Below are 12,622 nucleotides of genomic sequence, written 5' to 3'. Positions count from 1 at the left end.
CAGGGAAACCGTTTTGAGTCAATTGAAGACCTTAAACGTGATTCGCTACGCGCATTGAAGCCTATTCCGGAAATTAACTTTAACCACAATTTCAAGGTTTGGAAAAAATATATCAGATCCAAGGAGAATTRCAATAAGAAAACATTAAAAAAATATACAATGTTATTATTCACAGTATTATCCAAATAAAGCTATACAAATTTCCCATCTTTCTGGCAATTTGTGGATTCCATCCCWGCCCAGCCCAGCCGCTATTTTCCAAAWAGTTTTTAACCGGTCTTGTCGTGTCTAGTGAAAAATTCTGAGAATTTTTAAATCGCCTTTCRACGTTTCTTAGCTTCAATACATATGATACCCAATTTCCCTATTTTTGAATGTATCCGACTACTTTCAGTAGTGCATGCTTGAGTAGGTTCCAAAGATGTTAGCAGCTCATCTTTTGATTCTTCCTCATCTTCAGTGAATGAAAAAAATTTTGCTGTTTAAACTTCAAATGAAGGACATATACTGAAGTAGACAATAGCTTTTCAAGCAATTTTTGCAATATTTAATCAATGGAGTAAATCCCTTAACGTCATCGTTGTGAAATTTATAGACGCAAGGAATCAAAACGTTTAAGCTTATTTAATCAAATGCATCATATTTCGAAAGTATTGCAAAATGACATCTAACAAAATGATTCATTACAATAGCAAAGAAACAGGGAATAGCTTGGAGCTGTTCAAGAGATTTGTTCACGCTAACACAGAAAATATGACTGAAATATGACAGAAATAAAATAGAGAACCAACTATCTAGGTCAAGAAATAGCATATACTGTCTTACAGCTACTATAACAGGGTCAGCATGCGATAAAAATTGGGTTTCCTTATAACAATATTTGACGCAGCTGCACTTGAGGAGACCATGATGGCAACACTTCTACTTACCTTTAAAATTAGTTTAGTTCAATGATTTCTGATTAAAATTTAAATTATTTAAGAATTATTTCGAAAAGCTTGCGGTCTTCTCTTATAAACAATGTACATTGAATTTGTGTTTAAAACAAATAAATAAAAGGTATTTTATAAATTGCAGTGGTTCTTTAGCAGTATTCCTGCAGCACCCTAGTAGTTCTTGAAAGTTCTCGTATCGAAATATAATATTATTATACTCGGTGATAGTTTTCCACAAGAAAAAAGCTCATAGTCCAGTTTAAAATTATTTTGTTTTTCGTTGGGTCACAAAATTCAMAAGAAAAAATGTTTTCTTTAAATAATCTAACTTTATGGATAGATTTAGGAAAAAATTGTTTTGGACCTTTTTTGAAGAGCATTTAAATAATAGAAAACCGTTAAGCGAAGGTCCTTTCCGTTATAATTAAGAGATCATAAATGAAGATCCTTTCTTAAAGGTGTCTATTAACCATTTTTTCAGGGCACGAAGCGAAAAATAATATTCGTTTTTTTGACACACCCTAATATATATAATTTTACAAAGTTGGRTTCCTTTTGGGTGTTACGAACTTCTGCGAGACTTAAACCTTGAAAAGGGTATACAATTTTTAATCCCAAGTACGCGAAATAAAATTTGAAATTAATATTTCAAATCCCAACATCGGAAAGAAAAATCCAAGATGTTGATGGGAAGTTCAAATAGAAAATCGAAAATGTATTTTTTTATCCAAAATTTGTGAATGAAAAAMTTCGCAACCCTGAATATGGRTATTTATGGTATATATAGCACATTTGAGTCTCGTAACTAAACTCGGTGAGAATTTTTCACTACTTAACAATAGCACATGACAATGAATGAAACCGCTTGAGTCTATTGACCCATTGCAATTTGTCTCCTTCATCTTCAATTACAAACTTTTTCCAACAATTACAATACTGCACTTGAAATCAATTGATTTGACCGTAATGATTTATTCTTCACCTTTTATGTAAGAACAATTCGTTTAACATAAAAGTGTATCAGTATGAATCTTCGATTCTGCCTGGTGGGAAAGTTATATATTGCATGTCAGCATTAATTTAAATAAATTACATGTCAATTTAATGCATTGTAAATGTATTATGCACGCATGTGAACATACATACCAATGAAAATAATTTAATAGAAGAGTAATTGCCAAGAGCGGCGATGGAGAGTGAAAGTAATTGAGTCGTGTAAACTTGTTGAACCGGCACAAAATCGTAATCAAATTATAAGTGTAGTAATATRTATTGTGAGAGTCTTGAACTCTTCGCAAAATACTCGTACATACATGTAATTATTAAGAATAAATATACCTAGTTGCGTTATGGYAGTTCGAATCAGAGTAATTGGCTCCGAAATAACATAATTATTTTAATATTTTAATCAATAAATTGTTATTAGCTTTAGATTTGAGTTGCAACATCTCACTGATGCATTCAATAATTCGACTAAGTCTTAGCACTCATCTTCAGCATTAAGGTTGTAGAGTGCTGGTACGTACCGTTCGTTTGGCTATCAGCAAATCGCCGCTAAATGATGCATACTAAATTCCTTGATAGCCACTTTGCATTAGTAAATTCAGCATTCTCACATTAAATGCGATACCACTATCTTTCTAGATAAGGAGTTTTTTTATCGTTGTTAAAAAAGATTAAAAAAAGAATTATTTAAAAACACCCTTAATAAGGTAACTGACATTATAAAGTTTGCCGACAAAATAATTTAGTTTTCCATTTCTAAATTCCAACTAATAACTCTCCTGATACAACGATAATCATCTCTGTATTCGAAGCCATTGTATCTACCTTTTCGTTACAATCTTTCTCTTTTATATTCCATTAGTTCAAATTCAAAGTGTATTCACTGTTTTAACTTTCCTATGTCCCACACTTTAGAGATAGTAGTAACTTTAAACATATTCAAAATAGGAATCACGGATATAACCTCTCTTTATTGGTAAATCTCATTTCAACGAGCAGTTTGTTAAGATATAAAACAGCAACAAGTCGCTATTCTCAAATCTGGAGAATACGGCAGATGGGGAAGAAGTTTGGCGACCAATTCAAGTAAATTTGTCATCGTTTTCCTTGATTTGTTACACAATAAATTCATCCCTACTCAAATGGGGCCGCTRGGGCATTAGTAACCTTGATAGCCACTTTGTACTAGTAGCTTCAGCATTCTCACATTAAATGCGATACCACTATCTTTCTAGATAAGGAGTTTTTTATCGTTGTTAAAAAAGAWTAAAAAAAATATTTAAAAACACCCTTAATAAGGTAACTGACATTATAAAGTTTGCCAACAAAATAATTTAGTTTTCAATTTCTAAACTTTAAACATATTCGAAATAGGAATCACGGATATAACCTCTCTTTGTTGGTAAATCTCATTTCAACGAGCAGTTTGTTAAGATATAAAACAGCAACAAGTCGCTATTCTCAAATCTGGAGAATACGGCAGATGGGGAAGAAGTTTGGCGACYAATTCAAGTAAATTTGTCATCGTTTTCCTTGATTTGTTACACAATAAATTCATCCCTACTCAAATGGGGCCGCTGGGGCAGGTGACTTCCCCGCAAAACTTGTATCTCTTAGAATTATATATGTAGCCATATCGACAACGATGACTTATACACGTGTCCTTGAAAGTTTAGGTCTAACTTTAAAACTTATTGACAACGATATCCGATCTTCTCTATCTTCCTGGTATATACACGTAGGAAGTCTAAGCTTTCACACACTGCCGATATTTAAATATGTAAATTATTTAACGTTGTTTCTCTATTATTCCTCCAACAAGTCATTTCTCAAACCCCCTAAGTACATAAATTGATTTTSAAAGAAATCGTTGTGATTTTTATTGAAATACCACCTGGGCACAAAATGTTACAATATTTAATTCATATGAGAATAAGAAACCTATAAGAAATTGTATTCATTTTTCAACTACAGCAACGCTTTGTAGGAAATACCTGTGAATCAATGCAGCTGAGTCATTACTGAAARCAATGAATGAATTAGAACAACTCGAGCCGGCAAATAATGAGCATGACGAAGTTCAATGCGATTGATAAGCTAATTGCTATATTAAACTAACGGTTATCATTGACAACAATCTATTTAAAAGAAGTGTGATAACTAAGTCATTATTGATAACTAAGTCATTATATAAAATGAGAGCACTTTTACACTTATTTAGGCAGCAGTTGAGCCGACTCTGGCATTGTGAACGGGTTGGCATTGCGGTGATTTGGTTGTTGCTCGAGCGCGTATTTACTGTGACAAAAGTGAAGTGAAGTAGTTTTGTAGTAAMATTCTTCTTTTATCTATAAAATCTAAATCAGATGCGTGAGACTTCGGGAATCTGTCAKCAGCTGTGCCATCCGCTGGCAAAAGAGTTTCAACGAGAAAAATTSTCGCTGACATATGAACCTTCAGAAGTTTTCTTCAAATCTCAGGTAGGAGTCTACGGCAATGGACAATAACGTAAATTTTAATTGTTTAAACTAATTTTTGGATGTAATCCAACAACAATTTTGTTAAACAAGTGTACAAATWAAAAAWTTTTTSATTTTACGATGCTTTATGATTATATTATATTTTTTTTTCTCCAAATCAATTAGTGGCAAAGCCAACCGAAGTCGATTATATGGCTAATCTATCGTTGGCTCTTAGCCGCCACGTTTTCTGTCGGAGTGTTAGGCAGCTTGATCCAYGCATTTGCAGAGGGAAAATGGTTTATCTATCTCACCGATTGGGGGTTCCTTCTCTGTATGTACACAAGCGTCTTTGGCGCTATTTTGGTAACGATCTTTTATTGCAGTAAAGATAATGCTTGTAAGTGTAATTGTGAWAAATCTACGCCGTTCGATTTAAATTGTGCTAAGGCCTTTTACAGTTGTACCACAATGGGCGATAAAATTATATTGGGCTTCTTATTGGACCACATTGTCGCTGGCTACGCTTATAACGTTCATATATTGGATATTCATTTTTCCAAGTTAGTACCGGTATCAAACTATTTTAATTACAATCATAAATTTTGTAATCTTTTGTTATAAAAATTTTCACTTTTAATAAGGTAGAGTACCCTAAAGTTATTTGTAAGCGAGGCCAGACTGCAAATCTTATATATGAAAATGAATCGCAAAATGTGTTGGTAAGCGCATCACTCAACAACGTCTGGACAAATTTGGGCAATTCTTTTTTCTAAACGTTCGTTGAGGTTCAAGGCTGTCTCTTATACACATCTAAATATGGATATTTATGGTATATATAGCACATTTGAGTCTCGTAACTAAACTCGGTGAGAATTTTTCACTACTTAACAATAGCACATGACAATGAATGAAACCGCTTGAGTCTATTGACCCATTGCAATTTGTCTCCTTCATCTTCAATTACAAACTTTTTCCAACAATTACAATACTGCACTTGAAATCAATTGATTTGACCGTAATGATTTATTCTTCACCTTTTATGTAAGAACAATTCGTTTAACATAAAAGTGTATCAGTATGAATCTTCGATTCTGCCTGGTGGGAAAGTTATATATTGCATGTCAGCATTAATTTAAATAAATTACATGTCAATTTAATGCATTGTAAATGTATTATGCACGCATGTGAACATACATACCAATGAAAATAATTTAATAGAAGAGTAATTGCCAAGAGCGGCGATGGAGAGTGAAAGTAATTGAGTCGTGTAAACTTGTTGAACCGGCACAAAATCGTAATCAAATTATAAGTGTAGTAATATGTATTGTGAGAGTCTTGAACTCTTCGCAAAATACTCGTACATACATGTAATTATTAAGAATAAATATACCTAGTTGCGTTATGGCAGTTCGAATCAGAGTAATTGGCTCCGAAATAACATAATTATTTTAATATTTTAATCAATAAATTGTTATTAGCTTTAGATTTGAGTTGCAACATCTCACTGATGCATTCAATAATTCGACTAAGTCCTAGCACTTATCTTCAGCATTAAGAATGTAGATGTGCTGGTACGTACCGTTCGTTTGGCTATCAGCAAATCGCCGCTAAATGATGCATACTAAATTCCTTGATAGCCACTTTGCATTAGTAAATTCAGCATTCTCACATTAAATGCGATACCACTATCTTTCTAGATAAGGAGTTTTTTTATCGTTGTTAAAAAAGATTAAAAAAAGAATTATTTAAAAACACCCTTAATAAGGTAACTGACATTATAAAGTTTGCCGACAAAATAATTTAGTTTTCCATTTCTAAATTCCAACTAATAACTCTCCTGATACAACGATAATCATCTCTGTATTCGAAGCCATTGTATCTACCTTTTCGTTACAATCTTTCTCTTTTATATTCCTGTCTCTTATACACATCTAGATGTGTATAAGAGACAGCTTTATGTGTGTTTCACACAAAGTCATCAATTACAGATTGAAATTTATTACGAAGCCATGAAGAGGTCACACTAATATTCTTTTTGTCATTAACGTAAGGCACAYCTAAGCACATGAACGAGTACTCCCAGGATGCGATGACATACGTGTGGAATTGTGGATCGCGGTCAATCAGTAAGCGATCATCACGATGTCAYAGCACGACTTTTCAAAYAACAACTACGATRTTTGATGGACTTTATCTTGAAGCAACGTATGGTTGARTAGCAAATAAAGGKTAGCCGCAKKTACACATTTTTCTTTGGATGGTGRATGGTGGTCACACCAGATCAAATTGATGAACTCATTGATGCAGAGAAGGATCCAGTATTACACGAAGTGGTGAAAACCAATATGGTTCATGGACCTTTGGGACACCACAATCCCACTTCGGGKTGTACGTCTGAYAATATATGYATGAAACACTATCCAAKCTCTATTCGGAAATACCTTGATATTATACATGGAATGCATMGTCGAAGAAATAGTTACGCAGAAAGAAAGGCCAACCAGTAAATGATGTGCACCTGATCCAGGTGTGTTCTCAACTAATGCATTAGGACGAATTTATACAATCCACCYAAAAACGACGATTGTTTCTACCTTCGGTTGCTATTGATTAATRTACGCGGTTCAACTTCATTTGAGTCATTGCGTACTGTAAATGGTACGATGTGTGCAAGTTTTGGAGAAGTAAGCCAGCAATTACAATTGCTGGAACWTGTTAATCACTGGAATGCAAATGAAGTTTGCACACTTTTCCAGATAATCATTTCGACATGTCAGCCTTCAAATCCACGTCAATTAAAATGAACAAAAAAGACAATACCGAAGACAAAAATTGGAAATGGGTCAATATCGGTTGATACTTCCAGTGGTTTGATATCAATTCCATCCGCCGTTTATCAATTCACGAAATATGAACTCATCAAGAGTGTTTGTCCGTACATTGGATAAATTATCGTAACTAYTATTCCTTAAGTGCAARCGCAATRTTAGCTGCCARAAATAYCSAKKTTWTTGACTTAAGCTGGAAGATTCAAAGTCAAATKCCGGGAGACACTTGCGCTCATACAAATCGATCGACCGTCTTGACAATGAAGGCGACGCCCTGAGTTATCCAGTGGACTTTCTGAATTCTTGGAGAGGTTTRGTATGCCACGGCTCACTCCTTTCGAGTGTACAAATCAATCAATATAACGAGTATGCCAAGTTATGGTAAAMAATTTTCCACATCCAACAACTGTTGAACAACTGTTCAAGCCCCTAGGTAGCGAATATWTGGAAACCAGTACCTATAGTTKWGTTTTWAGCGAAAATRTTGGTTAACGTATCGGATTTATAAATGAAATTCAGAGAGAATTCTTTCCTGCTTTCCTGATAGTAGTATGTCTATATGCTAAAAATGGGTTGAATCGGRTTAATACTTYCCTTAGAYCCCTTTTACCTAATATAAAGATTTTCGAATTTCGATTTATATTGCATATATCCACCTATATGTGAGTTATCTTATAACGGAGCAATACTTGTATAACGGTAATAAAATGGAGTGAAAACTCGCCCTAGACCCCGTAGAACTAATAGGCGTTATGTACCTCAAGGTACTTCCATCGCTTTAACATTTGCAATTTGCAAGAGTATACAATATTCTGTTATACCCAAACTTAACACTTCGTCACTTTTCAAAATGCTGGCAGCCCTATGGTCCCCTGTATACTTTCATAATATGTATTTTTCTTAATACAATGCTTTACCTTAAATAGGTGGCACTCAATTGCACCTTACACAAAAAGTTGAGCGTCATCTGGGTCAAAACATAACCCAGCCAGGATATTCATAGGAACTATACGTATATCACCTGCCAAATCCCACTCAACAGACCACTGACCTCCCTTATATATACATAATTACAAAAAAAATTGTAAATCAAGTTGTGAAGTTACTAGTACCTCTTATCTATTAGTCTGCTGGACATGGTGGATGTCAGCTTTGAATTACCTCCACAAATGTTTGACGAACATGTTTAAATAAAATACCAAAATCCAGCAGCTCGTGATCACGATAGCTCACGTAGCTCTTGAAACATATAACATATTTGGGTTATGCATTTATTTAACTCACCATAGAATACCTAAAATTATATTTGTGACCATTATTAAATGTAATAAATACCGCACTATAAATGTTTAAGTATGTGCATTCATGGTCGACCATTATTCATCTTACCTATCCTGAATAGTTAGCAAAATTTTGACAATAAGMTCACCTATTTTGCAAATCAGACTATTAAACAGTTCCTTCATTTATTTACAGCTGTCAGTCAAAGCGGTTGGGAAGTATATAATCTSTGGGCGCACGGCTTCAATTCGATACTGATGATAATGGATCATATGCTGGTGGCTTTCCCAGTGCGCCTATTACACTTTGTCTATCCACTAGGCTTGGGTGTAGTATATGGAATGTTTACTCTTATTTATTATTGGGCAGGAGGCGTCGATCCGTAAGTAAACATACACTGTATGTAATTCATATATAATATATACGATATATATACATATATATGTATATATAAAAGTATTACTTATTTTTGGCATCGAATCGACTAACTTTTTTCACGCATCGAGACTGTTTTGCTCCACTTTTCCTCAACGGTCTTCTTGGGTCATTTTTGCTTTCTAACTTTTCTTTCAAGTGGATATCACAGTTGTTCGATACCATCTATATCCGGTATTTTAATACTTTTTTATAAAATACCCATGCCAGTGCATTAAATGATCTGCGCTTAAGGTCGTTGTMCGCATAAAGATTGAAACTTGTTTGGATTCCCATTTTCTCAGCACTTGGTATTAAATTTCTTTTCTGGATATCTATGTAACCATACTGAATCGTCGATAAAAACCAAATTACCGACTCTGTGTGCTGACGAACTACACAGCCGCACACCATCAATTATACTCCAACATGTTTGATAGCCACTCGCAAAGTAGCTGTGCTCATCTCTTTATTTGGTTTTCAYCACATTATTTGTTCGCCATTAGAAGAAAATATGTTGAGTTTTGACTCATTCAGAAAAATAAGATCATGTCTGAAGTATTTCGGCTAAGCTCGAAAGCAAACTGTAATCGTTTGCGTTGATTGATAAATGGCTTATAGGAGAAGTTCTTCCACGAACCCATATCAAGCACTACTATCGGCATTGCGAAAACGGATGAAATCGAGATTATTTGGGAGGGTTTTTTAGGAGCCGATTGGACGAGAGGTGTGGCGCCGCGTCTTTTATGTGAAACCATATATCATGACATTCCTATATAGCATTATGGAAATGAGCGAAATCAGACAAAGCCCCATCCACTTCTCAAATAACAAATGTTTAAATTCTATGTAATTATTTCACTTTCCGGTACACAAATCAAGCACCAATGAATACAATGGGATAAAACTTTGCAGAAATAGCTTATTTGAGGCGTGCCACCTCATGACTAGAAATTTCGTAAATCGAACTGTAATTGTTCAAGCCCCTATGTTGTTCAATAAGCTTTGTCGTTTGATAAGAAGAACACAATTTTATGATTCAAAGTACACTTTATTATTCAGTATAATCTCCCTGAACATTAATGCACTTGCTCTAAYGATTCTCTAATCTGTAGATCCCATCCCTGTAGTGAGAATCCGGATGGTCTGCAAAATTCGCTCAACAGTCGTTATGACCTCTTCATTTGAGGAAAAATGCTTGCCACGCATACATTTTTTGAGTTCTGGAAACAAATGGAATGGAAATAAGGCAATAATATTCAGAATTAATTGTTTTACCAGTTTGCAAGTAATTCACAAACAAAATTCCTCTCGCATTTAAAAAAGCGAATGCCATAACCTTCTCGGCCGATTTCCGGAMAAGAACCCAACAACCAGGTTCACACCATTATTTAGCCTCTTGTTTTTATTCAAGATCATGGCGATAGATCCAAGCCTCATCCATAGTCATGAATCGACGCACAAAATCCACTTTATGATTTTAGCAACACACCAAATGTTGCTGAGAAGTCGCATTCGAATGTGCTTTTATTCCATTGTTAGCGAATGCGGTCATTGTGCACACAGCTTTCCTTTACTCACAAACAACTCGGAGCAGAATTTGTGGTGCACCCATGTTTCTATCAGATAAAAATTAGTTTGTGAAAACATTATAATTTCGTACAAAATGTGTTGTTTAAATTTAAATCAGACTATTTAATGAAATAATTACTTGCTATATTCTTGCAGCTTCGGAAACCGTTTCATCTACGAGATACTCGATTGGTCAAATGCCGGCGGCGCAATATTAACCATWCTTGGTTGCGTATTCGTAACCTTAGTATTCTGCTTCATACACTTTGGCCTTTATAAACTGCGAACATTTATTTATAAAAAGCGACAAAGCTCCAAATTGACATTGAGTGCTTAATACTGAATAAGATTGCTACAAAAAGAATTTTGGGGGAGACATTACTTAAATATGTATATGTACGTAGATATAAGTATATTAGTCAAAGCATGAAAGTGCTGTACCACAAATTGTTGTCATATATRCATACATATGTACATGTATAAATTTTTATATTTAAATTATAAAAAGTAGTTTATGTTTAATAATTTGTTTTAATTTAAYTTCTGATAGCCATTGKAACAGTAATATGTACAATGCSTCACAAAGGTRTTCGGAAAATTAATTTCAARAAAGARATTGCCTGCAAWTCTTAGGRAAGTTGTATTATCTGCTAAGAGCATTATACAAACCAATATTTTAAGTAGATGGCGCCGRTGCGTGATACMTTGYTTGACAGCTACTCATTGTTCTCTGCTCAGTTAATTTCATGTGYCAAACCGGTATTGTGTTGACTGTGAAATTATGAAAAATAATTTTAAAAAATAAGTKATTCGTTTCCTAACATTTCAATTAGAAACCATCAAATCAATCACGTGTATTGTGCAAATTTTTATTCAATTTCAACAGCARGYRTTTGTCTTTAAGGTRGTAAGTTGAACTGTGTAAATTATGTGGATCGTGCATTTGAGGTTAAATTCACCACTCTGTACATAGTGCAAAATGCCTAGAGGACGACGTGCGAACATCGGACGCCGCTCAAGACATGCAAGCCAGCAACAAGTGTATTCACAGAACTTAAGCGAAGAACGACAAAATATAATAAGAGAAAATGAACGATTGAGACAGCGCTTGAGGACACGAAGATCATTGGCATCATACAATCGCTTGGCATTCCAATGACGACTATATGCCGATATTGCAATGGGTTAAAGTTCAAAAGAGAAACGGCTGGATTGTGCTGCGAAAGTATAAAAGTCAAACTGGATCCATTACTTACACCACCACAGCCACTGAAACCATTGTTCGATGGAAGTGATCCCAATTCCAGCCATTTTCTTCAGCATTTCCTTGAATACAATAACTGCTTTCGCATGACTTCCTTTGGAGCTAATATCATTCGAGAAGGCGRCTTCATGCCGACTTGCAATGTAAAAGATACAACACACATAACCAATCACTCACACCAACACAATGAATTGCAACACATAACAACTACATATACACCACACACTACACCATCACACGATAAGAAATTACACCGTATTCTTCAACAAATKATTGTTTGCAATTCCAGATACAATTACAAATACATATATGTATCATTTTCAAGGTTCAATCGGCCAACACCAGATGAASCGCATCAATTTYACCAAATACAGGGTACACAACAGTTAAAGAGACGAATTTTTGAACAGTTGCAAGCATTTTTYGACGCTAATAATGCTGTGGTTAATATGTTCAAAACAGCATTGGAACGAATGCCATCGGATACGCACAAATTTGTCATAAGAGCGGATTGTACCCCAACAGGTGAACATGTGTGAAGATTCAATGCACCCACCGTTAATGATGTTGCTGCAATAAATCGYAAGATATTGTCRTTCAGCGAAGAAGAAGAATATCACGCATCGTGTAAACGAGACACATCGTTTGTACGATGCGTTACAATATCCAATCATTTGGCAAGGGCAAGACGGATATGACATCACGTAGAAGATGGTCGATTCAATTATAGGCACAATATTCGCACACTTATTATTGCTGTTATTGGGTTCCATTAACAATTTATTTCATGTTGCATTTTCACGYGTMTCAACGAATAAAAATTTAAGCGCAATGAATTACTATGCGTATCGTATGATGATT

General features: G+C 34.6%; 1 protein-coding gene across 1 annotated transcript; it reads left to right on the top strand.

Annotated features, from left to right (window-relative positions):
* The first annotated feature begins 4,208 nt into the window (after positions 1–4,208).
* Positions 4,209–11,019, top strand: LOC108967335 (protein rolling stone). The gene is made up of 5 exons (XM_018930668.1): positions 4,209–4,420; positions 4,586–4,799; positions 4,861–4,962; positions 8,707–8,893; positions 10,654–11,019. The coding sequence occupies exons 1-5, from the start codon at positions 4,307–4,309 to the stop codon at positions 10,832–10,834; spliced, it is 798 nt and encodes a 265-aa protein (XP_018786213.1). The 5' UTR covers positions 4,209–4,306; the 3' UTR covers positions 10,835–11,019.
* The last annotated feature ends 1,603 nt before the right edge of the window (positions 11,020–12,622 follow it).

Source organism: Bactrocera latifrons, unplaced genomic scaffold, assembly GCF_001853355.1.
Source record: "Bactrocera latifrons isolate USDA-ARS-PBARC rearing strain unplaced genomic scaffold, ASM185335v1 scaffold_183, whole genome shotgun sequence".
NCBI classification, from domain to species: Eukaryota; Metazoa; Arthropoda; class Insecta; order Diptera; family Tephritidae; genus Bactrocera; species Bactrocera latifrons.
Note: the sequence above shows the minus strand (reverse complement) of the source record. Positions and strands in the feature narration are given on the sequence as shown.